Raw genomic sequence first — 25,665 nt, forward strand, 5'->3', positions numbered from 1 at the left:
CCCACACCACCTCTAGCCCCACACCACCTCTAGCCCCCACCACCTCTAGCCCACACCACCTCTAGCCCCCACCACCTCTAGCCCACACCACCTCTAGCCCACACCACCTCTAGCTCCCACCACCTCTAGCCCACACCACCTCTAGCCCACACCACCTCTAGCCCACACCACCTCTAGCCCCCACCACCTCTAGCCCACACCACCTCTAGCCCACACCACCACCTCTAGCCCCCACCACCTCTAGCCCACACCACCTCTAGCCCACACCACCTCTAGCCCACACCACCTCTAGCCCACACCACCTCTAGCCCACACCACCTCTAGCCCACACCACCTCTAGCCCACACCACCTCTAGCCCACACCACCTCTAGCCCCCAACACCTCTAGCCCACACCACCTCTAGCCCACACCACCTCTAGCCCACACCACCTCTAGCCCACACCACCTCTAGCCCCCACCACCTCTAGCCCCCACCACCTCTAGCCCACACCACCTCTAGCCCACACCACCTCTAGCCCACACCACCTCTAGCCCACACCACCTCTAGCCCCCACCACCTCTAGCCCACACCACCTCTAGCCCACACCACCTCTAGCCCACACCACCTCTAGCCCCCACCACCTCTAGCCCACACCACCTCTAGCCCACACCACCTCTAGCCCACACCACCTCTAGCCCACACCGCCTCTAGCCCACACCGCCTCTAGCCCACACCGCCTCTAGCCCACACCACCTCTAGCCCACACCACCTCTAGCCCACACCACCTCTAGCCCCCACCACCTCTAGCCCACACCACCTCTAGCCCACACCACCTCTAGCCCCCACCACCTCTAGCCCACACCACCTCTAGCCCACACCACCTCTAGCCCCCACCACCTCTAGCCCACACCACCTCTAGCCCACACCACCTCTAGCCCCCACCACCTCTAGCCCCACACCACCTCTAGCCCCACACCACCTCTAGCCCACACCACCTCTAGCCCACACCACCTCTAGCCCACACCACCTCTAGCCCACACCACCTCTAGCCCCACACCACCTCTAGCCCCCACCACCTCTAGCCCACACCACCTCTAGCCCCACACCACCTCTAGCCCCACACCACAGCTAGCCCTATATAGCGACCACTGTTATCTCTATGCTCCAGGCTGCTCTGCTGCCACTGACACGCCAGGGTAAGAAAGGAGAGACATGCAGGAGGACACCCACACACACACAAGCAAGCACATAAACTGATTGTAAACGCTAAATCTTCACCAATCAGAATCAGAATCAGAATCACTTTTATTGCCACAGTATGCAAGATACATACGAGGAATTTGTCTTAGTGTCTGTATGCAGCGTAGCGGTCACATCAATATACAGAGATAGGAAGTAGGAAGATAACTAAAGACAATCACAAAGTTGCAAGTGCAATCAAATCGAGTAAACAATATGTACATGAGTGGTGAAGTGTTCTGTGGATAATAAATATGAATTTACGTTGAGATTTACAGACTGAGTTAAACAGACGTTAAATAGGCAGTGGATTTACATGAATTTACAGTCAGAGTTAAATAAGAGTTTACATTGAATGTACATGAAATGTACAGGCTAAGTTACATAGGCATTAAATGTGCAGGGAATTTACATGAATTTACAATCCCAGTTAAACAGGCAATAAATTAGAAATTAGATATGAGTCACAGTTTTAGGGGGGGGGGGTTCAGTTGAGTTTAGGAGGAGGTAGTGAGTTTGTGTGTGTGTGTGTGTGTGTGTGTGTGGGGGGGGGGGGGGTTGTTGGTGAGGTCCTTGGCGGAAGGGGTTTCCGGGCCTTGTTGGTGAGGCTGATGGCGGTTGGGAAGAAGCTGGTCTTGTGGCGAGTGGTTCTGGTCTTGGCAGACCTCAGTCTCTTGCCGTGGGGGAGTGTCTTAAAGAGTTTGTGGCCAGGGTGGGAGGGGTCGGCCATGATCTTGCGAGACCGCTTCAGTCTCCTGGCTGCATGCAGGTCCTGGAGGGATGGCAGGTTGCATCCGATTATCTTCTCAGCGCAGCGGATGATGCGCTGACGTCTGTTAATGTCTTTGAGAGTGGCAGCAGCATACCAGACGGTGATGGAGGAGGTGAGGATGGACTCAACGATGGAGGTGTAGAAGTGCACCATCGTGGCCTTTGGCACTTTGAATTTCTTCAGCTGCCGCATGAAGTACATCCTCTGCTGTGCCTTCTTGGTGAGAGCTCTGATGTTCAGCTCCCATTTTAGGTCCTGCCTGATGATGGTCCCCAGGAAGTGGAAGGACTCCACAGTGTTGACTGGGGAGTCACCCAGGGTGATGGGGGAAGGTGGGGTTTTGTTCCTCCTGTAATCCACAATCATCTCCATTGTTTTTTGAGCATTTAACACCAGGTTGTTTTGACTGAACCAAGTCACCAGATGGTCAACCTTCTGTCTGTATTCCGACTCATCTCCGTCTGTGGTGAGCCCTATGAGGGTGGTATCGTCTGCGAACTTCAGGAGCTTGACGGACTGGTGAGTGGAGGTGCAGCTGTTGGTGTACAGACCGAAGAAGTAGGGAGAGAGGACACCGCCCTGGGCAGCGCCGGTGCTGATGGACCGAAAGTCAGTGATGTGCTTACCCAGCCTCACATGCTGCTTCCTGTCAGTCAGGAAGTCTGTGGTCCATCATGATCTGCAGATGGGGTCGGGCACGCCCAGCTGGGAGAGTTTCTCCTGTAGCAGGGCTGGGAGGATTGTGTCAAACGCCGAGCTGAAATCTACGAACAGGATCCTGGCATAGGTTCCTGCATTGTCCAGGTGTGTGAGGATGTAGTGGAGAGCTATGTTTATTGCATCGTCTACAGACCTGTTGGATCTGTAGGCAAACTGTAGGGGGTCCAGGAGTGGGTCTGTGATGGATTTGAGGTAGGACAGGACAAGACGCTCAAAGGACTTCATGACCACAGAGGTCAGGGTGATGGGTCTGTAGTCTTTAAGTGCCGAGGGCCTTATATATTTATACATACAACAATGTTATCGGCCAATATATTATATTGGCATTTAACAAATTTGTTGTGTGGGTATAGTGATAATGCACCTCTTAAAATGATAGAACATGATTTTGCCACATTGACTTGGATATTTTTTGGTATTTACTAGGGATGCACCGATCGATCGGCACGTGACCGGAAATGGCCGATTTTCAGCTGATCGGCCTCGCCCGGTGACCGGCGCCCGTCAGTCCACATAGCCGATTCTGTGCGCCGGTTGGCGACGGCGTGTGGCTGGTCTCACTGTGTGGCGTGAGGCTGGTCTCACTGTGTGGCGACGGCGTGTGGCTGGTCTCACTGTGTGGCGTGTGGTTGGTCTCACTGTGTGGCGTGTGGCTGGTCTCACTGTGTGGCTGGTCTCACTGTGTGGCGTGAGGCTGGTCTCACTGTGTGGCGTGAGGCTGGTCTCACTGTGTGGCGTGAGGCTGGTCTCACTGTGTGGCGTGTGGCTGGTCTCACTGTGTGGCGTGAGGCTGGTCTCACTGTGTGGCGACGGCGTGTGGCTGGTCTCACTGTGTGGCGTGTGGTTGGTCTCACTGTGTGGCGTGTGGCTGGTCTCACTGTGTGGCGTGTGGCTGGTCTCAAAGTGTGGCATGAGGCTGGTCTCACTATGTGGCTGGTCTCACTGTGTGGCGTGTGGCTGGTCTCACTGTGTGGCGTGTGGCTGGTCTCACTGTGTGGCTGGTCTCACTGTGTGGCGTGTGGCTGGTCTCACTGTGTGGCGTGTGGCTGGTCTCACTGTGTGGCGTGTGGCTGGTCTCACTGTGTGGCGTGTGGCTGGTCTCACTGTGTGGCTGGTCTCACTGTGTGGCTGGTCTCACTGTGTGGCATGTGGCTGGTCTCACTGTGTGGCTGGTCTCACTGTGTGGCGTGTGGCTGGTCTCACTGTGTGGCGTGTGGCTGGTCTCACTGTGTGGCGTGTGGCTGGTCTCACTGTGTGGCGTGAGGCTGGTCTCACTGTGTGGCTGGTCTCACTGTGTGGCGTGTAGTCTCGCTGGCCAGCCTCCCCTCTCTACCGTGAGAAGAGTCTGGCGGCGCAGGTCTCCATAGTGGGATTGCGATGGGTGGCGCTTGGCGGCAGTGCCCTTGGAAAATAGTTTCCAACAATCCAACTTGCCGTTTTCAACGTGTAGCAACGTACTAGCGTGTAGGTTTCTGCCGTTAGCTTGCTAGCTAGTTAGCGTCGTTGTTTTCACTGAGGCGGCAGGGCACTATTTACAGCGGAAGCCGCTCTGATTGACATGGTCGGAGCCAATGACAGAGTTTGTAATAAGCCGGGAGCGGACATCCAGCAGCGACTGAAACAGTCGCTCCAATGGGAGAGCAGCTGTGGAGCAGGGGAGGGCTTATACCAGTAGCCTGTTTCCGTGCAGCCAGACTCCTCTTACGGAAGGGAGAGGAGGCTGGCCAGCCAGACTATGTGGCATGTGGCTGGTCTCATTGTGTGGCATGTGGCTGCTTTATTTCCTGTATGTCATGACTCAGTCACGACCCCTGCGCCCTTTCACTGCAGGTTGTGACACATTCAGCCTGCGGGGGAAACGGTGGCATCGTGATATCGGTGATATCAGGAGCGATGGCAGCCTAGAGCGCTGGTTCTCAACATGTTTGGCTCGTGACCCCTTAAAGCGAAGCCATGTTTACTCATGCAGACTTCAACCAAATACTTATTTTACTTGATCAGGTTGTTTCATTTGATTCATTATCAAAGCAAATGGTATTTCACAAGAGAGAGAAAAGCAAAAATGAGAGAATTTATTTTTGAAAAAATAGCACGATAACAAATTTGCCTAGTAGAAATATGATTTTTTTCCCCTTGTCCCATAAATCAACCCTCTCAATCCTCCTAAAGATCATCTCACTTTCACTGGTCTCGACCTCCAGGTTGAGAACCTCTGGCCTTAGAGGAGAGTGAGGTGGGTGCTGATCAAAAGGTGACAGTTCAAATCCTGGACTGTCTAAGAAAATCCGGGTGACATGCCCCTGAGCGAGGCACTTCACCGCTGATTGGTTGTTCTGGGCAGCTTCCAGGTGCAACTGTGTGTAAACTGTAGGAGTGTGAAGCAATGTGAAAAAGCGTGTGTCAACTCTCCCTGGACGAAGAAAGGTTAAACATATAATATGGCCCTTGCAGCTAGTGGCTCTCCACCCACATGGCTGGAACGGGAGACTGAAGCTCTGAAATGCTTCACAGGCACAGCAACAGATGTCAGGGATAATGAAGCCATGCAACATTTTCTAACTGTTCTTTTATGGACTAATCTTTGTTGGAGGCTGTGACCTGATCTGCCCTCTCTAAAGCTTAGCTGCATGCCACATTTGTACAGCGATAGTATTCTTGACCATTTCTAAGGCTCTGTGAAAGCCGTTTCATTCTGTTATACAAATTCTGTTTCCCGGATTCCCTGGCTCATTTTAAACGATTTTTGTCAGATTTACCCTTTAATCTCATCGTCTAGGCAACCAAACACTGCATCACTCAAGAACATCCAAAACATGCAAATTAAAAAAGCGACATGACAGAGACCGAAATGACGTTGAAATCTGCGTACGTAAAAGGCTTGTTCTTTCACTGCCTCGATACAAACCTGCTCCTGGGGAGAGAAGAAGCAACATGGATGAACAACATAGAATTTAGAACATAGAATCACCTCACTTTCCACCTCGGTTATTTAAACTTTAATCTAATGTTGAGGGGTATAATATTCTGGCAATCAACTTTTACATTTCTTTAGTTTTTAAAGTTATTTACGCTCCTATTATACAAATTACTCTGTACAATAGATGTTTTCCCATTCCCCCCAAAAACTAAATTTTCCCTGAATCCATCAATATTATATATATATATATATATATATATATATATATATATATATATATATATATATATATATATATATATATATATATATATATATAACGGGAAAAAAGAAGAGAAGGGAAAAAAGCATGCCATTGACCCCGTGTGAAAGAAGCCCTCCAAACGTTCAAGGCGTTCCCCTGGGTTCTAATCTAGGTCCACTGTAGAAATGCAGTTATCAGCATTTATCTGTTCACTGTCCAGAGCCTGTCTGTCGCTGTGGCCATGCAGCAGACACACTCCAGGCCCTCGGCTCTCCATGTGAGAGTGGAGAGATTCTGCCTGGCATCAGACATGGGAAGCCAGCTCGCTCTGGCAGCATGAAGGGCAAAAGGTGGAGACTCTACCACCCCAGGCAGATAAAGCAGCCTTTTCATGTGTGATTGGCCCACAGCCCAAAGACAAATCTCTCCATGTGCTGCCTTTGAACTTCAGACCAATGCCCCCCCACAACTAACGAGGGCTGCAGAGTGTGAGAGCATACAGCCACACGCCTCGTTACTCTTTTTTATATATATATTTTATTTTCACATTTTAAATTTTTATAGAACACAAACAAGACAAAACAGACAAACAGGCTCAGACACAGGGGAAAGAAATGAAAAACGAAAAAAAAAAAAAAAAAAAAATATATAATCAGGTATATAATCAGGAAGGTTCTTATGTTCTTGTAAACGATATGCCTGGGATCTCACTCAAGGGGTCTAGGGGAAGCCAGCCGGGTGAGTCACCCGTCACCCCTAGCCTCGTTGAGGTAGACTAAAAACGGGTCCCAGATAGTTATACATTTTCTAAGTGCATTGGTTCTCAGGAACCTAAGTCTCTCCATGCGTATAACAGAGGCCATGTCCGTCAACCACAATTGGAAAGAGCGTAGAGTGGGAGATTTCCATTCCTTCAGAATTTGTTTTTTGACGACAGTTGTCCCCAGTGTCAGAGACCGTTGCACAGCTGTAGAAAAGTTCCGAGAGGACTCCGAGCAGCCGAAGATGGCGAGTTCTGCCTCTGGCTGAAGGGCCACCCCGTTGGCCTTAGAGTACCAGTCAAATATTCTGGCCCAGAATCCCGTCAGTGAAGCGCAGAACCAGAAGGCATGAGACAGTGTGCCCTCCGACACTTGACATCTTTCACACAGTGGTGAGATAGTAGGATAGATCTTGTGTAATTTCTGCTTAGAGTAGTGGAGACGGTGAGCGACTTTAAATTGAATCAGCTGATGTCTGCTATTAACCGAGCAGAGTTGTACAACCGACAGGCTCTTTTCCCATATAATATCAGATAATTCAGTACCAAGTTCTTCCTGCCATGCCTCTCTAATCCTCTCAGTAGAGGCCATGGTACAGTCATCAAATAGACACACAAATCTAGAGATGAGGTGCCTGGAGTGAGGAGGGCTCAGCAAAACATCAAAAAGAGCATGTTCATTTGGGAGCGCTTCAAAGGCCTGAATCTTGGATCGAACATAGTTTCTGATTTGTAGGAATCTGAGCCAGTCCGTGCCTGGCAACCCAAACTTCCCTTTCAGTAAATCAAAGGATACAAAATGACCATCTATATATGTCTTTGATGGAAGCCAGACCCCTCTCACTCCAGGCATGGTAGTTTCTATCTGACCAAGGAGGCAAGAAAGAGTGATTCAAACAAATAGGGGTGTGGATGGAAACATCTGGTAGACTCAAAACTTTCCTAACTTGGTTTAGAATTCTGAGGGAGTTTCTCACAACAAAACCCAAATCCTTAAGAGTCCCCGGTCTCTCTAGCTTAGAAAATAAGATGGCTGGTTACTCCGCCTCGTTACTCTTTAGTAAGAAAGTAGAACCAATCGTCACCTCTGTATTCCATCATGTGGGTCTGAAGCTAAATGAAACTACACTGAATGTACAAAATATTACAGACAATTCATGAAGTACAGCGATGAGGTGAATTGACATAAAAGCCTTTATCCCTTATTGATTTCCTTTTAAATCTGCACTAATTAGTTATCTGCTGGTATGAAGATTTCAGTGTTTGATTATCTTGGCCAAAATTATCTTGATATACAATATTATCCCCATAACCTGAAACTCAGAACTGTACTTTACTTAAATGACCTAAAAACGAATTTATCATGTCAATAGTGAAACCTTTCTCTTTTTAAATGCATTTTATTTGAATGTAATTCTGTAGCACATTATGTCAAATATTTATGTAAAACAGTGACGTTTTGCGTTTGTTATTCTGCCTCCCAACAAGTTGCTGGCTATTGCGGTGATCACGGCAATGAAAATTAGGGGTGGTGTAATAACGTTCATTGTTTGTTCTTCTTTTTGGCCAGAATGTATATACCAATACGAATTATTGTCCCATTCCTATACCTAGTACCAATTGCAAACTAAGGAGATGAAGATATGGAGAAGCAGAGGAGTTAGAGAAGGATTTTTTAAGCTTTGACACAATGAAGATGTGGATTATGCAACTCAATATCAGGAAGAAGATCATGTTTTGTACTTTGAGTTGATTTCTTGGAGAGAGCATCTTAGGTGGTATAAACCCACTGTCGATTTTCCATGTTCTTCATCAAGGCTTCTTACAAAACAATTATGACACACATAACGCTTTCCTTCTCCAACTCCCCCCTCTCTACCCACACACCCCTCCCCTCGCCGTGCCTCCTCTCTAAGCCAAACAGCCAGTACATAATTCATACGCAACTCATCGCCCAAGCTAAGCCAATTGCATTTAGTGAAATCAGGCGTGCGCGCCGTGCCCGCAGCAGCACAAAAGGAATGTCAATCTCACGGAAAAACTCTCTTTGCACATTCTTTGTTTCAGTAAACGATTGAGTAGAATGAATTGAAATAGGGGGTGTTCTCCTCGGGCAGCTCTCCCAGGTACGGGGGAATGCTAACTATGTGGCAGAGCTGCTGTGTCATCTGTACTCCAGGCTTCCCTGATGCGCTAATGCTATGACTCCACTCCCACTGTCATGCTGTGTGTGTGTGTGTGTGTGTGTGTGTGTGTGTGTGTGTGTGTGTGTGTGTGTGTGTGTGTGTGTGTGTGTGTGTGTGTGTGAGAGAGAGAGAGAGAGTCAGTGCATACAGTACAGTAAGCAGTCTGTATGTATATATATAGAACGCTATTTTTAAGGCTGAACCACAAATAGTAGTAACAGTGCTTAAAACAGTCCTGGCTCTGTTGCCATTCCGGGTTGCTGCTGCCGCCTGCTCACTCATTCATGAGTTTGCATGTGTTTTTGCAAATACTCCTTTCCCTCTTTATATATATCCATTCTTTGTTCTGATCAGGGCTTGTAGCATATTGTATATTACCACCCTTATTTCACGGTTGGTTAAATACGTGACTGAAATTAGACACGCATTGTCACACTCTTCATCTCTCTTTCTCAGTGTCGTGTGGAATTAGGCCAGTTTTCAGTTACGCTACTAAGGCGTAATGTTAAGGTTATTTACGGGATGCTGAAGAAGGCTGAGCTAAAACGTGCGGGCGTCAGCGGCATGCAGGGGCACCGCCCACACGGATGCCCCCCCCCCCCGCCGTGTGGGCGGTGCCATCCGTCTTACCGGGTCACAGCATCCCTACAGCTCTGGAACGTGTCCCAGCTCTTAAATAGTTTAGGGATTTGCACAAAACGGCTAGAAAAGAATGAGATATTGCTGTTCAGTCCCGGTGCACGTATAACAGTCATATTGTGATATGGCCTACAGTTGACAGTCATGCTGCCACTATCGACCTACATCATACTGTAGGCCTATGTAACACTGACTACAGTCTTTACAAATCTTGTCAAGGAATGAACATAAACCGGATGGAGTTCAAATAAACATGTAGACTCCGTACGTCCGTGGCTCCTCTCTGCTCCCTCTTCCGGGCCTTTGACTGGGGGAATCACATTGGGCGTGTCAGGCCGGGCAGCCGGTTTGCCGCGGGCGACCAGCAGATCAGTGATGTGGCGGTGATGCCTCTAATGAAGCTGACACAGCACGGCCTCCCTGCTCGCTGGCGGCCCCCGAGGGCCTCCCGCCTCCCGCTCTACAGCTAGCTCTAGCACCACCACCCCCGCGCGCGCACGCGGGCCTATCCTCACAGGAAACGCTAACCTCATGAGAAGTGCTCCCCCCACATATGTTTCCCAATAGTGCCAAAGTCACCCCCTCTTCCGAGTTCTGCATACGACCTCAGGGATCTCATCCGCCATTAATATCTCCATAGATGTTTTTGAAAATACTTATAGGAGTGATTCAGCTATATTCAGAATCAGGAGAGACCATGGAACATTTCACTCAAGCAAACAACTCAACAAACACAAAAAACGGTGCGTGTGTGTGTGTGTGTGTGTGTGTGTGTGTGTGTGTGTGTGACGGTATTGCAAGTGGGCCCTCAAATCATTTGCAAAACATTAACATTTTTGTGAAAAAGTTATTATTATTATGATTAATATGTAGTATATTACATTTTGAAAGTAACTTGCCCCTTCTATATGGTCTCTCCTGATTCTGAATAGAGCAGAATCACTTTGTTTGACCAAGTCAAACTCGTCATAAGGATTGAAATATCTATGGAAATATGAATGGCAGATGAAAACCCTTAGAACAGCTGCTTAGCAGAACCCAGAAAAGGACATGACTTTAGCACTCTATGTGCAAGGAACCTATAAAAGAAGGAAGTCATTACATCATATCAAGGTTCTAATGCTCTGCTCGGTGCCAGTTCTATTGAAGCCTATATGGAAGGTGCAGGGAGATGCACACTAAAAGCCAACATATAACTGGCACAAAAGTCTGCCCCCAAGCAGAGCATTAGAATGTTGGTATGATGTAATGACTCTTCCTTCTTCCATAGGTTCCTTGCCAATGTGCTTCTGATTCAGTGGCGCTGAACTCCCCTTGCTGCATCATTTGTTGTCTCACTGTATAGGAGCGGGTTAAGGTGAAGATCATGTTTAGTGATGTGGTTATTATACTAACATGTACATTATACAAACAAGTCAGCTTTCCCCCTTTCAAAGTGTCTATAGCTCAATCTGACAAACACCTACGCTCTGTGTGTGTTCCAGGAGCTGCCCAGCTGAAGTGAAGGGCAGCCGTGAAGAGGATCCCAGTTCAGCCGGTGAGCACGGGACCATGATCTGAAGGGGGCGCCGCACGCCCAACACCCCACTCTTCCTTTCCTCCTTCTCCCTTATTTTTTTTTTTAATCTTCGGGGTGAAGAGAGCTCCCTGGAGAGAGACAGATAAGAGGCTCCAGGAGGAAGACAGACAGCTAGTCGGCTACAGAGCACAGGACATCTGTGACCTCTCACCCCACCACGCCCCCTGCTCCTCCCACCACCACACCGGAACCATGGGGAGGAAAAAGATTCAGATTCAGAGGATCACGGACGAGCGCAACAGACAGGTTAGACCGTGTGTGTGTGTGTGTGTGTGTGTGTGTGACCATTAGCATCGATCAATCGGCCAATGTTCATAATTGGTTTGTAACTGCCGCATCAAATAAAAATGTTTCAATTGGTGGTTCTGGAAAGTGGTCGAAAGTATATCCTTATATAAAATGGAGCAAGTGGGCAATCTGTTTCAGTGGGCAATATCTGTTTGTTTCAATTTCTGTCCCACTGATGATGTCACAATGTCTATGACATCATCAGTGATGTCATCAGTGACATCATTATTGACCCAAATCATCTTATGACATCAATGATGATGCCATAGGCATTGTGACATCATCAGTGATGTCATAGGCATTGTGACATCATCAGTGACAGTGATGTCATCAGTGATGCGAAGTTGAGCAATTGTGCTATTGGCATGGTGCGTGGGCGGGCCTAGGGTTTCGGGCCAATACCCTAGTGCTGTAAAAAGCCAATTTACAGCAGTCAGCAGGATCTCAGTAACCATGTCGTCTGCATGAGGGTTGGGTGCCAAAACCCGTTACCAATTCGGTACCGGTACTTTTACAACCGGTACCGAATTGCAACGCAGATTTAGGTGCTGCTGAGTTAAATATCTGCCCTCCGGTGCTCTGAACCCAGCACCGCACACACCTTCACTAACATAGGGCAGAACACGTAACATTATCATTTGAAATCCTCTTTACAGCCTCTTTAAATAAATAAATAAAATCTGCTTTAAATCTGCTTTACATTTTAAAAAGTATCTATCATTCAGGCACCATTTAGGCACCAGTACCATTTTAAAAGTATCATGTTAGCGCCGGTATTGGAAAAATACTAAACGATACCCATTCCTAGTTTGCAATTGCATTCGACAGCTCATTTCTGACGTGTTTTGAATTTAATAGCCAATCATCATAGCTTAGAAGTAATTTATTTATATATTTTTTTAATTTAATATATTTGCCGGAATGTAGAATGTAATTACTGTGCGGATACAACCTCAAATTTATTACCCGCCAAGTTTTCAGAGTTTTCCGCCCCTGTTTGTCTGTTTGTCTGTGTCCGCAGGGTATCTCAAAAAGCGTATCAATGGATTTGCACGAAACTTTGTAGACAAGGTTATGGGCCAACTTAGAACTAATTAACTTTCCACACCCACTGGCCAAAAGGGGGCATGGCAATGGGTGTGTCCAATCACAAGACGGCCTAACTTTCAAACGGATTCACATAACACCATGCGACAACTTTGTAGAAAGGTTGACGGCGGTATGCACTCTACAGACTGCCCTCTAGTTTACACATGGATCTGCTGTGTCATGCAGCCAAGAACAATCCATTAAACACACAGCTATTTAGAAATGTTAGCCTACTATTTAGACTTGCGTGCACTTTTACCTGATCTTCCGTTGTTTGCATGAAGACACGTCGTTTCAATTGGCGTGCATGATCGATAATCAGCCAATCATTGAGAAGCGAAATTGAATCCCAGAACAGCTGATTGGTGCATCCGTAGTGGAGAATGTGTAATAATAACAAAGTCCCGCAAAGGTCGTGCAGCTGTTTTCACACGTACCCATGTTAGCATCACCTGACCAACAGCGCCGTTGTTTTCTCAGCGGTGTTTAGTACCACAACAGAACAATAGCATTGTCTTTTATGAAGCTCATATGACTCCGCATGGCCATCATGGTGGTATCTCACCCACCATCCCCTTTCCTCCACACTGCCTACAGTAAGAAAAACCTGAGAGAACATGAAATTTCCCCAAAAAGCCTCAGTGGCTCCGGTTACATCGGTGGCATTGTCAGAAGAGGATGAAAGGGTAAATGATCCATCTAAAATGAGTCAACTGCTAAATGGGCTTCACTCCATTGAGCAGATTGGGTAATTTGGCATGCCCGCCTTCTGAGAGAGACAAGAGAGGAGAGAGAGAGAGAAGGTGCCAAGCTGAGTAAGACCAGAGATGGGAAGTAACTAAGTACAAATACATCATTACTGTACTTAAGTAGGCTTTTCAGTACATTACTGAGTATTTATTTTTCTGTCAACTTTTTACTTTTACTCTCCCTACATTTTAACACGAATATCTGTACTTTCTACTCCTTACATTTTCAAAACAGACTCGTTACTTAAGTTTTAATGCACGACAGACCTTAACAGTTGTTTCTCCCTCTTGTCTCGCGCTCTCCCAGCTTACACGCATTATCTGCACCTTTTTTGTGGAAAAACCATATCACATAGGGGTGGGGTGGGGGGGGGGGGGGCAATCGATACGGCACACTATCGCAATATTTTGTGGGCAATATTTCATATCGTATCAAATGCCAAGTATCGTGATTAGGGAAGCAACGGTATGAGTTTTTGACGGTATGATAACCTTGGACAAAAATACTACGGTTCACGGTATCGCGGTATTGCGGACCATTTGTGTTTTTACAATAGCCGAAATATTCCCATACAGCCGACGTCGTCTTTTTAGATGGGGGGAAGGTTCAGGGGGGTCCTTGCGGCTCCTCTCTACTGTGCTCTAGTCTAGGTAGGCATGCAGCCAGGGGGAGAGGCCGCGTAAGCTGCACTCTGCAAGCGACCTGGGCACTTTGTTTTGGGGAAACAGCTGATACCGTGGGGAAGGTATGACGGCAAATTTTAGTGGTTTTGATACAGTGACGTTTTCAAACCGCGGTATACCTTCAAACGATATACCGCTGCATCCCTAATCGTGATATTTTATTATACAAAATGTCAATGCATGCAACATTTATGACAGGTCTTTCTGACAGTGTTGGTCAGTCTGTCTGCTTGACAATCCTATTTTGGTGCAATAAAAATGATTGAAGTGAGATGACCAGACTGGAAACTTTATCTCATTAGATAAAACAGATGTTGACAAAGTTGTTTCCTTTGCGGATCATTTGCAGTTGAAAAAAGGTAATAAATCATAATATATCGCAATACTCAATATATCACAAATACTAGCATATAAAAATGTCGCAATACTATCGTATCGTTACTTGAAGTATCGTGATAATATCGTATCGTGGGGCATCTGGTGATTCCCACCCCTAATATCCCACAAATGATTAATCAAAGTATAGTCTTCATACATCTTAAAACATGTTTGGAGGGGATCTTTTAAGTTTAATAGTCTTCAAATTATATTAAATATGACATGCATTTAAGTTAGCGTTGCACAGAAACACCCGATAGAAATATTTTTTACTTTTCTACTTTATTACATTTCAGAGCCTGTACTCTTTTTTTCTACTTTTAATTGAGTAAACAAGTTGAATCAGTACTTCTACTTTTACCAGAGTATTTTTTTACACAAGTAACTGTATTTCTACTGAAGTAATATAATGTGTATACTTTTCCCATGTCTGAGTTAGACCTGAGCAGTTTAGAAAGTCGTTGGCCGGAGGCCTGAAAAACCATCCTGGGTTTTCTCCTCATTAATCTTAGCAGGTGCCATCTCCACAGAGGGGAACAAGGCCTGCAGGGGGCCGGGGAAGTGCGGTGGTTTTGTTCTTCAGCGGGACACAATGGGACAAAGGTTTTCTGGTGGGAGCAGGTTCTGCTCCAGGGACTCAGGGCTTGGATCATGTGTCAAACAGTTTGTCAATGAGGTGATGCTCTCTCTGCTTTGACACCACAGAGCTGTCAGCATCAGCGAGCGGGATCGGCCAAACGAGTAGCAAGCGGCGGACCACCGGAGGTGCTCTGACCTCCACGTTGAACCCAACTGGCACCTACCATTTACACTTCACGTTTTAGCCATTTATCTGATGCTCTTACCTGGAGCAATTAACACTGAGAGCAACAGTAGAATACACTGTGGTTCCTAGATAACCAACATTGTCCGCTGCTGACGGCAAATAGTGCAAGGGTCAAACCCACATAGCCCTGACAGTAGATGTTATCAATATTCCTGACCCGAGAATATTTCAACTTGAATACAGTAGTGTTAGTTAAAGAAACATGTTTATAGTATTCTTATGCTGTTGTTTTTGTTTTTATTACTGACCTCAATAGCTTCCTATCAGTTCAATGAGGCAGATTCCAACAAAGAACCATATAGCATACTACTATACGGAACAGACCTATTTCCTACATTTCTACTTTTAAAACTTTTGATACACTACTTATACTACTTAGTACTGTGCAAAAGTTTTAGGCAATAAGCACTGCACATTTTTTACATAAATGTGTGTCTTCAATGTTTATCTGTTGTCTACATTAGTGTGTCAGTGGGCCGGGGCCCACTTGTGGGCCGCGACGGTATTGCAAGTGGGCCGTCAAATCATTTGCAAAACATTAACATTTTTGTGAAAAAGTTATTATTATTATGATGCATTTCTCCATTGTTGAATGATACCGTTATTGAATTTGTAATCACTTATTCGTTAATTAGCCTATTGCAGACGTCCCCAAATGTAGTTTCTGATTTCTGAGTGGTGCTGATGGACAGCTCCTTTTATCGCTAAAATAAAAAGGGCTCTGAGAACACATTATTTGGCCTCCGCAATGTTTATGGTTGGATGTGGGCCGTGGACATTTTGGAGATTTTCAAGTGGGCCATGAGTTTGAAAAGGTTGGGAACTAGGGATGTCAACGGTTACAACATTTTCTACACGGGTACACGGGACCTTCTGGTAGCGTGTAACCAGTTAACGGGATGTTTTTTTTTTTTTTTTTTTACCGCATTCCCATTACCATGCTTTTTTGGGCCGCATTTCCATTAGCGTTATTGCACTTTTGTGAACACTTTAGTGTCACACTGTTTAAAGGGATAGTTCGGTTTGTTTGAAGTGGGGTCCTATCAGCTAGTTCGATACACTAACTTAATTAGGGACAGTGTTCAGGAGACTGGGCGCATTGTGGAACGAGACCGCGCACTCAGAGCAGCAGCCAAACCAGCCTTTTCTCTGTAAGTATGGGGGGTCAACAACTAAAACGTAATTTAGCCACCTAAAACAACAGCCACCTAAACAAATCGATATCTGTGTACATGCACGCTCTATTTTGACAATTTTCAGCGCTTTACTTTTTCCCAGTGCTGCGGCTCTGTGCAGGCTTTTAGCGGAGGAATACGGTAGTTGTACGGTTGGGAGAAAAAGCAGTGCCGAATGAAACTGCTGTTTTGCGGAAAAGTAAAGCGCTGAAAATTGTCAAAATAGAGCGTGCATGTACACAGATATCGATTTGTTTAGGTGGGCGTTGTTTTAGGTGGCTAAATTATGTTTTAGTTGTTGACCCCCGTACTTACAGAGAAAAGGCTGGTTTGGCTGCTGCTCTGAGTGCGCGCTCTCGTTCCACAATGCGCCCAGCCTCCTGAACACTGTACCTAATTAAGTTAGTGTATCGAACTAGCTGATAGGACCCCACTTCAAACAAACCGAAATATCCCTTTAACGCTAGTGGTGATAATAGTGGTGACATCCCTATTGGGAACATCCCTATTGGGAACCGCTGCAGTAGACTGTTTTGATAGTAAATCTTTTGATGTGTAGACACCTTTAATTTGATTGTTTTTTAAAGCATCTTGCTTCATGGATGTGCTAAAGACTTGTGCACAGTACTGTGCATACTTTCCTTTATACTAACTCCTAAGAGACCTACTCGCTACATTTCTTATATGCTTTTTTCTTTTTTTTATCGTTTTGTGTTGTGTCGTTTCAAGTGACTTAGTTGCTCAACCCACCAAGTCAAATTCATTGTATGTGCAAACTTCCTTGGCCCAAAAGCGAGTGGAGAATTTATTTTCCGGGCTTGCTCTATTTTGCCTCAGCTAAGTGAACAGTGCAACAGTCTGAAAGGCATTAAAATTAATTTTGGAGTAGAGGCAGCCCGTCACCTCCTACGTGTCGACTCTAAGACGCTGCTGCCATTAGCTTCACCAAATAAACAGTGTTCAAAGTGTGGGCCCGGGCTTCACACACAACGCTGTTACTTTCAAATGCCACATTTCTAGGCAAAAACAAGTAAGGATTGGGACTCAGGCTGGACATTTTATCTAGTAATTGAAACTAAAGCCATGTATGAAACAGAAGCCAACTACCAAGGATAACGCACAATAAAGCTTGACAATTTATTTCCATTGTTCATTGTACCAAAATTGTCCATTTTGGTACCAAGTATCAACTGTACATGTTTCCAATGGAAAAACTCACATTCAAACCACATCTAAGATCCAGATATGACCTGATAACCCAGGAGATATAGTTTAGTCATGTCAAATTACAAGTGTGATAACAACACAGTGGCCAACATAGGCTACATTTGGAGAACACTTAACCAGTTCTTCACAGTGGCTTCAAACCTTGTTGCATTTTTATTCTCAAATCCAACGCAGCATTTCGTCCTTTGAGTGAATACCTGTTTAATATTTTGGCACACAGCACCTACTTGCCCAAATAATGTTGAGTTTGGTTTACTCAGCAAAAATACCAGTTGATTTTGCTGTAAGGATCTATCCTTTAACCTTTTCATGACTTTTCCTTCTCTTTTGATGCCTTCAAATTGATATTAACAACCAAAATCGGGGCTGTAATGACAGAAATTGTTTTTTTTATTTGTATTATTCCTTTGAAACGCTCAGCCTTGACTGTGAGCCACTACAGAAGACAGCCAGAGAGGAGGTTGTGGTTGTCAGTGGTGGTTTCCTCATCCATCTGCCACACACACGCACACGCACACGCACACACACGCACACGCACGCACACACACACACACACACACACGTGCGCGGATGAAACGCCCCCTTTCTTCCTCTCTCTCTACCATGGATGTCTTCTTCTTCAGTTGCCATTGGTTACCTGGCAGTTCTGTTCTTAATGTCACTCACCTCCAGCTTGTTTACCCTTCACAGCAAACACCAGGACCGAGACTTATTACAGAAACTTATTACCCAGGCAGGTGTACCCCCCCCCCCCCCCCCCCCCGACGGTAAATTATCCTATAATTAGAGATGGAGACCCGATATCGATTAGTATCGATCGCTAATTTCTCAAAACCCGAAAATCAATAAAATCTGAGCTTATCGATAGGCTACTGCTATCGCGACTAGTGGGTCCTACAATGTAACGTTTTGTATGAGAGATGAGTCATGCCATTTACCTCAAATCTCTGGTGCACAAACAAACACGTATTAAAGTTTTTGAATCCAATTGAATTGCCTGCCAACTGCCGTTAACTACACAAAGAAGAATTAAATTGCCTCACCAGGCTAGGCACATTTCCAACACAAAACCCACAGTTAAGCAAAAAAAGCAATATCAGTTCTGTTAACAATTTATTGTCGTCTTGTCTTTCCACCAAATAATAGAAAAGTATAGATAGAGGTATTGATATTAAGCAGTTTTCGAAAATGGTATCAGTATCAATAAAAATTTACGATCCCCATCCCTACTTATAATCCAGTGATTCTCAACCTTTTTCATATCCCGGGAGTCTTTGTTGAGCATTGCCCGTAAATATTATGGACGTAGCTGCCATGACGTCACCCATTTAGACTCCCTTTTTGAAGCCTATAGTGGCCGTCGCCATCTTGAGGTTCTTGCACAGCTCGCGTGAGACGGCACGAGACCAGATGTTTCCCAGACCCGCAGCTCCACCTGCTATTGGTCTGTGATCGGCAAGCTGCGCGATCACTGGACATGCGACCTGTCAATCACCCCCAAAACATAGTCTTTTCTGTCATCTATTTTACTCTAAATGGGCGAGTTATATCAAAACCCCCCCCCCCCCCATACAGTTGTTATGAAAGGTGAAATTAGCTATATAGACCAAAGCTGTGTGTGTTGAACCAGGCTGTAATCATGCTTACATGGCATTCACACCATACGCCAAAGCAACGCTCAAGCAATGCGGAAGCGACACTGAAGCCACAAGTCTCATTTCGGCATCCTTGTTAATTGGCGAAGCCGTTCACACCAGCCGCGCGCGTGCCATGCTCAAGCCACGCTGAAGCGATTGTTCAGGATTCAGCTCTATTTTCCAAGCGTGAAGCTGCCAAGCGTGAAGCTGCTCAGCCAGGAGCTGAGGAAAAGAGAGTGCTTCTTGTGTGACCGGTTTAGCGTGAGCTCAGCTTCAGCGTGGCTTTAGCTTCAGCTCTGCTCCTGTTAAGCGCCTGGTGTGAACAAATGCTTAATCCTTAATCCATAGTTACAAAGTCGTGCATTCTAACATGGGGAGAAACGGGGAACGTCTCCCTTTTGGAGTCAGGCTCAAGTGGCCATTCAAAGAACTACAGCTTTTACTATCACTTCCGCGGCTTCCTATGTCAAAGCCAGAGCTAGCCCACTGGTGTCGTGGTACAAGCACTCGATTACCACCGCGGAGACCCAGGTTCAATTCCCGGCAGCGGTACTTCTGGCTTGGTCAAACGTTACTACAGACGCAATTGGCCCTGTCTGTGGGTGGGAAGCCGGTGGGGTACGAGTCCTGGTCACTGCACTAGTGCCTCCTCTGGTCGATCGGAGCGCCTGTTCGGGGGGAGGGGAACTGGGGGGAATTGTGTGATCCTCCCACGCGCTATGTTAATGCTGGTGAAACTCCTTGCTGTCAGGTGAAAAGAAGCGGCTGGCAACTCTCCACAGATCGGCAAAGACAGCAGGGAGAATTGGCCAAGTACAGTTGGGGAGAAAAATCTGAGAAAACTTGATTTAAAAAATCACTAATTTAGTCCACATTAGGGTCACCATCCCCCATTTGATGGAATATTGCCTCTAGGATCCAAATGATTTCCAACACTATCTGTATTGTAGGTATAGATAACAAGAGAAACTACAGTAGGATCAAAACAGTCATTCTTGGACATTCTCTAGTTGCGTTAACTTCTTCTAAATGAAATAATGCGGGGGACCCCCACGTTGAGAACCACTGGATTAGAATAACTACTGTTGTTTACTGTGGCACAGTCTCTTCATCGCCGTCAGTGTTTATTCTCTACCAACCTCTACAGCCCTAATCTGTCATTTCCTCTTACCAACACCGCCACATAGTTCATCTCTGTGGTTCATTATGTGTGTGTGCGCGTGTGTGTGTGTGTGTTTAAGAGAGAGGGAGAGATATTAAGATGGAGAGATAAAGCTGGGGGAGAGAGAGAGGTAAGATGATGGTAGCAGTGTGTGATGAGGTGGGAAATGGGGGGTGGAGGGTGGGGGCGGGGGTAGTCTGTTGCCCATGGATACGACCCCGATATAATTTGATTTGTGGCAGCAGGAAGCAATGAGTGAGTGGAGAGGGAGAGGGAGGGAGGATGTGGGAAAAATGTGAGAGAGAGAGATGAAGAGAGAGGAGAGGAAGAGAAAACAATGGCAAGAAAATAAGAGATGAGAGACGAGAAGAGGGATGGAGAGAGAGAGAGAGGAGAGGGAGCTGAGAAAGAGAGAGACAGAAAGTCAACATGGTGGGTGCCTAAGCAATTAGAAATGGAGACGGAAAGAGAGATGGAGAGATTGAAGGTCTCATATGGCATCTATATCTCTATCTATCTGTCTGCCTGTCTGTCTGTCTATCTATCTATCTATCTATCTATGTATCTATCTATCTATCTATGTATCTATCTATCTATGTATCTATCTATCTATCTATCTATCTGTCTATCTATCTATCTATCTATCTATCTATCTATCTATCCAATATAATCTAATCATTCCCCCTTCCTCTCTCTGAGTTAATTTCAGTTATTTAATCATTTCTGCTTTATTGGCATGGCAGGACCTGTCTTGCTGAAGCAACATAGTGTTTATTAGTCCAGGTGATATTCTGAGCAGATACATAGTGTTTATAAGTCCAGGTGATATTATAGACCTGAGCAGATAGAGAGTTTATTAGTCCAGGTGATATTATAGACCTGAGCAGATACATAGGGCCCTATTCTCCCACAAGCCTTCGGCGCTAAAACGGGCCTTAAACGCAAAAAAACGTGCCTTGCGCCTGTTTTGGGACGATATCAATATGGCTTTAGGCTGCCAAATGCGCTTTAGGCCGAATGGGCGTGGCGCAGTCCCAGAATGGGCCAAAGTGGGCGTGTCGGCGCTAACTACCGGCGTAGTGCTATCTTCGCACCTGGCCTACATTTAGCGCTTTGCGCCTTTGAAAACCAGGCCTATTCAGTGCGCCAGTGCACTTGTGCCTCTCCCCTGTCACCCTTCTCTGTCTCTCTCTGAAACCAGGCCTATTCAGTGCGCCAGTGCTCTTCTGCCTCTGAGTCACCCTTCTCTCTCTCTCTCTGACTCCCTCGCTCAAACAGACACAACACATAGCAGCACCCAGCTTCCCATAGGAAATAGCAGTTGTAAGTTTACTGCCTGTGAATGTCCACTCCCAGCATGCAATTGGGTCCTCCATTTCGCTACTAAATAGCAACCAAATGAGCCGAAATAGATATAAAAGGTAGATCTAAAATAATGTGTAATGGTAAGACAACCTGCAATTGTCGAACATTTCAATATTTGACCAAATAAAACATCGAAATGAAACACCACCCTATGTGAAACATATATGTCCTCTTGAGCCTATATATACCCCTTGTGGGTTTAACGTGATTTAGATAAGTGACAGCGGAACGCGCTTCTGTGATGTGCTATACTGTGATGTCCGCTCCAATAACTTGGCCCTACTTGACATTTAGTTTTACAATAAAAACACATTTATGCAATGACTTTACATAATGTAGGGTATATTTATGTGCATCGATCATTCTACCTGCAGCAGGGGAGAGAAAACGATATCTTTCTGGACAAACTTTCACCAGTCTAATAGGCTATATTTTTCTAGCTGATGCGTTTAGTACATTATTTTCACTTTGATCTTGCTATAGTGTAGCGTATTTACATGCTTGCAGTATTGAAACTGCAGTTAGATTGGTTTGAGAAGCATAATAATATGGAATAATAGCCTATAATGCAGTCAGACAGACAGACTGGATGAAGGGAGGGGGGGGGGCAGAGCGTTTGGCTTTCGTCTGGTTTTGCGGGATCACTGGAATTGGAGCTAAAAAGGCAAGCGTGCGATTCGTTTATTGCAGTTATCCAATGAGCATGACGGTGCATAATTTTACGCTTAAAAGGCGTGGTTGTAATGGTTGAGGCTGCGTCTAGCGCCAGCACGACGATATCAAGTGCGCTGGTCCACGCCCACTGATTTGAGCTGCGCCAGGCGTTCGGCCTAGAAACAGCGCCGATGCAATGATAGGGACCATAGTGTTTATAAGTCCAGGTGATATTATAGACCTGAGCAGATACATAGTGATTATAAGTCCAGGTGATATTATAGACCTGAGCAGATACATAGTGTTTATAAGTCCAGGTGATATTATAGACCTGAGCAGATACATAGTGTTTATTAGTCCAGCTGATATTATAGACCTGAGCAGATACATAGTGTTTATAAGTCCAGGTGATATTATAGACCTGAGCAGATACATAGTGTTTATTAGCCCAGGTGATATTATAGACCTGAGCAGATACATAGTGTTTATTAGTCCAGGTGATATTATAGACCTGAGCAGATACATAGTGTTTATTAGTCCAGGTGATATTATAGACCTGAGCAGATAGTGTTTATTAGTCCAGGTGATATTATAGACCTGAGCAGATACATAGTGTTTATTAGTCCAGGTGATATTATAGACCTGAGCAGATACATAGTGTTTATTAGTCCAGCTGATATTATAGACCTGAGCAGATACATAGTGTTTATTAGTCCAGGTGATATTATAGACCTGAGCAGATACATAGTGTTTATTAGTCCAGCTGATATTATAGACCTGAGCAGATACATAGTGTTTATTAGTCCAGGTGATATTATAGACCTGAGCAGATACATAGTGTTTATTAGTCCAGCTGATATTATAGACCTGAGCAGATACATAGTGTTTATTAGTCCAGGTGATATTATAGACCTGAGCAGATACATAGTGTTTATTAGTCCAGCTGATATTATAGACCTGAGCAGATACATAGTGTTTATTAGTCCAGGTGATATTATAGACCTGAGCAGATACATAGTGTTTATTAGTCCAGGTGATATTATAGACCTGAGCAGATACATAGTGTTTATTAGTCCAGCTGATATTATAGACCTGAGCAGATACATAGTGTTTATTAGTCCAGCTGATATTATAGACCTGAGCAGATACATAGTGTTTATTAGTCCAGGTGATATTATAGACCTGAGCAGATACATAGTGTTTATTAGTCCAGGTGATATTATAGACCTGAGCAGATACATAGTGTTTATTAGCCCAGGTGATATTATAGACCTGAGCAGATACATAGTGTGTATTAGTCCAGGTGATATTATAGACCTGAGCAGATACATAGTGTTTATTAGTCCAGGTGATATTATAGACCTGAGCAGATACATAGTGTTTATTAGTCCAGGTGATATTATAGACCTGAGCAGATACATAGTGTTTATTAGTCCAGGTGATATTATAGACCTGAGCAGATACATAGTGTTTATTAGTCCAGGTGATATTATAGACCTGAGCAGATACATAGTGTTTATTAGCCCAGGTGATATTATAGACCTGAGCAGATACATAGTGTTTATTAGTCCAGGTGATATTATAGACCTGAGCAGATACATAGTGTTTATTAGTCCAGGTGATATTATAGACCTGAGCAGATGACTCAGTGCAGCATGTGTATAGCATGGGTAAATCATGACCACATTAAGATGTGAGTGTTGTTTACTGTAAACAGATGACAACATCAGAGCAGCCTGTCAGACTCTCAAGCTTGAATTATACCTGACGCATCCGCAAGGACCGTGAGTGTCCGTGCGGACAAGTGACGTCACATCAGCAGCCACGCCTCTCCGCTCCCGTTCAGCAAGTTTTTGCTTAGCCGTGCACACCACAAATTTTCTATCTATGCAGACGCGGCTGGGCGGACAAAGTGGAGTTTTCAGAACTAATGGTTACTATACTATCAGTATAAAAGCTCCAAAAATGTTCTCATCAGGATTCCATGTCTCTCATTTCCATGTTACAGTCCATGGGCTCTATTCTCCCCCTGGCCTTAGGTGCTAAATTGGCGTTAAATGCAAAAAAATACGCTTTGCACCTGCCTACCCGTGACTCGGGAAGATAGCATCATGTTTTTACGCCTCGAAATGTGCTTTACGCTCAAGAGGCGTGGCGCAGTGCCAGAATAGGCCAGACTGGGCGCCAGAATTAGCGCTTTTCAAAACTAAGCCTTATTCAGTGCGCCTTCTACCAAACGCCACACACAGACACACATGTGCATCTCTCCCAGCATGCATTGAGGCTTAATACATTTTGACAAGAAAAAGCAACTAAATCAGCCTAAGTAGGCTAAGTGGTAGATAGAAATAATATTTATCTTAACACAACATTCTAGAACAATTCTAGAACATTTCAATATTCGACAAAATAAAACAAAACACAACCCTATGTGAAACATACATGTAATCCAGGTCATATCCGTCACAAATTAGAGCTGTCACTTTTTCCAAAGATAAAGTTTGAACGAACTTTAATTGCCTGCAAAATGTTCGAACATATCCGAAGTTATTGGTTAATTTATATTTACAGTAAGTTTTCCCCCTTACTGGAAGCTTACCTGAACATTATCTCTGTCTCTCTCTGCCTCTGTCTCTCCCCCTCTCCCTGTCTCTCATTCTGTCTCTCTCTCTCTCTGTCTGTCTCTGTTTGTGTTTGTTTGTATTAACAGACGGGATGACAAACACAAAAAGCCAGATCTGCCTGTATAGTAAATAGCAGCTGGCAGGTAGAGCAGAGAACTAGCCAGCAGGCCAGACACCCAGGGGCTCCGGGGCTCCAGCAGTATACTTCCACCTGTACGCTGCCTGTTCACAACTGTGGGGCTTATACAAGATCTGTGCGCGTGCGTGTTTGTGTGTGCACATGTGTGTGCGTATGAGAGAGAGGGTGTGTGTGTGATAGAAAGAGAGTGTCTCGATTCTTACTCAGTCTTATATCTAGGGGTGCACTGATCACGTTTTTTGCCGGCGATCGCCTATGAGAAATATCTGACCGACCAATCACCGATTGATCACCGATCACCGATTTTCTTAGCAGCTATAGCAGTCTATTATTTAACAAATTTACCACGAGAGGAAGGGGGTTGTGGGCACATTTACCACTGGTACAGGGTTGTGGCACGAGGCGAAGCCGAGTGCTATAAACCCTGTACCAGTGGTAAATGTGCCCACAACCCCCGACCTCGAGTGGTAAATTTGTTTTCTACAACAGCTACCAAATAATATAAAAAATACACAATTGTAACATCCAATTCATTTATTTATAATCATTACTGGTTTCAGAATACATTTATCCTTCCGCCACAGAATATAGTTCCATACACAAGATCAATGATTGCACTAAACATTTAGTT

At 45.2% G+C, this 25,665-nt stretch overlaps 1 protein-coding gene across 2 annotated transcripts in view; it reads left to right on the forward strand.

Annotated features, from left to right (window-relative positions):
* Nucleotides 1-11,149: 11,149 nt before the first annotated feature.
* Nucleotides 11,150-25,665, forward strand: part of mef2d (myocyte enhancer factor 2d) — a gene marked incomplete at its 3' end in the record, with an annotated part of 137,441 nt that continues 122,925 nt past the window's right edge. For both annotated transcript variants that reach the window (XM_083635406.1, XM_083635407.1), the window contains exon 1: nt 11,150-11,283. In XM_083635406.1, the coding sequence (XP_083491532.1) occupies nt 11,230-11,283 (54 nt within the window). In that variant the 5' untranslated portion in view covers nt 11,150-11,229. The remainder of the gene's footprint in view (nt 11,284-25,665) is intronic.

This window comes from Poromitra crassiceps, assembly GCF_964638095.1.
Source record: "Poromitra crassiceps genome assembly, chromosome: 1".
NCBI classification, from domain to species: domain Eukaryota; kingdom Metazoa; phylum Chordata; class Actinopteri; order Beryciformes; family Melamphaidae; genus Poromitra; species Poromitra crassiceps.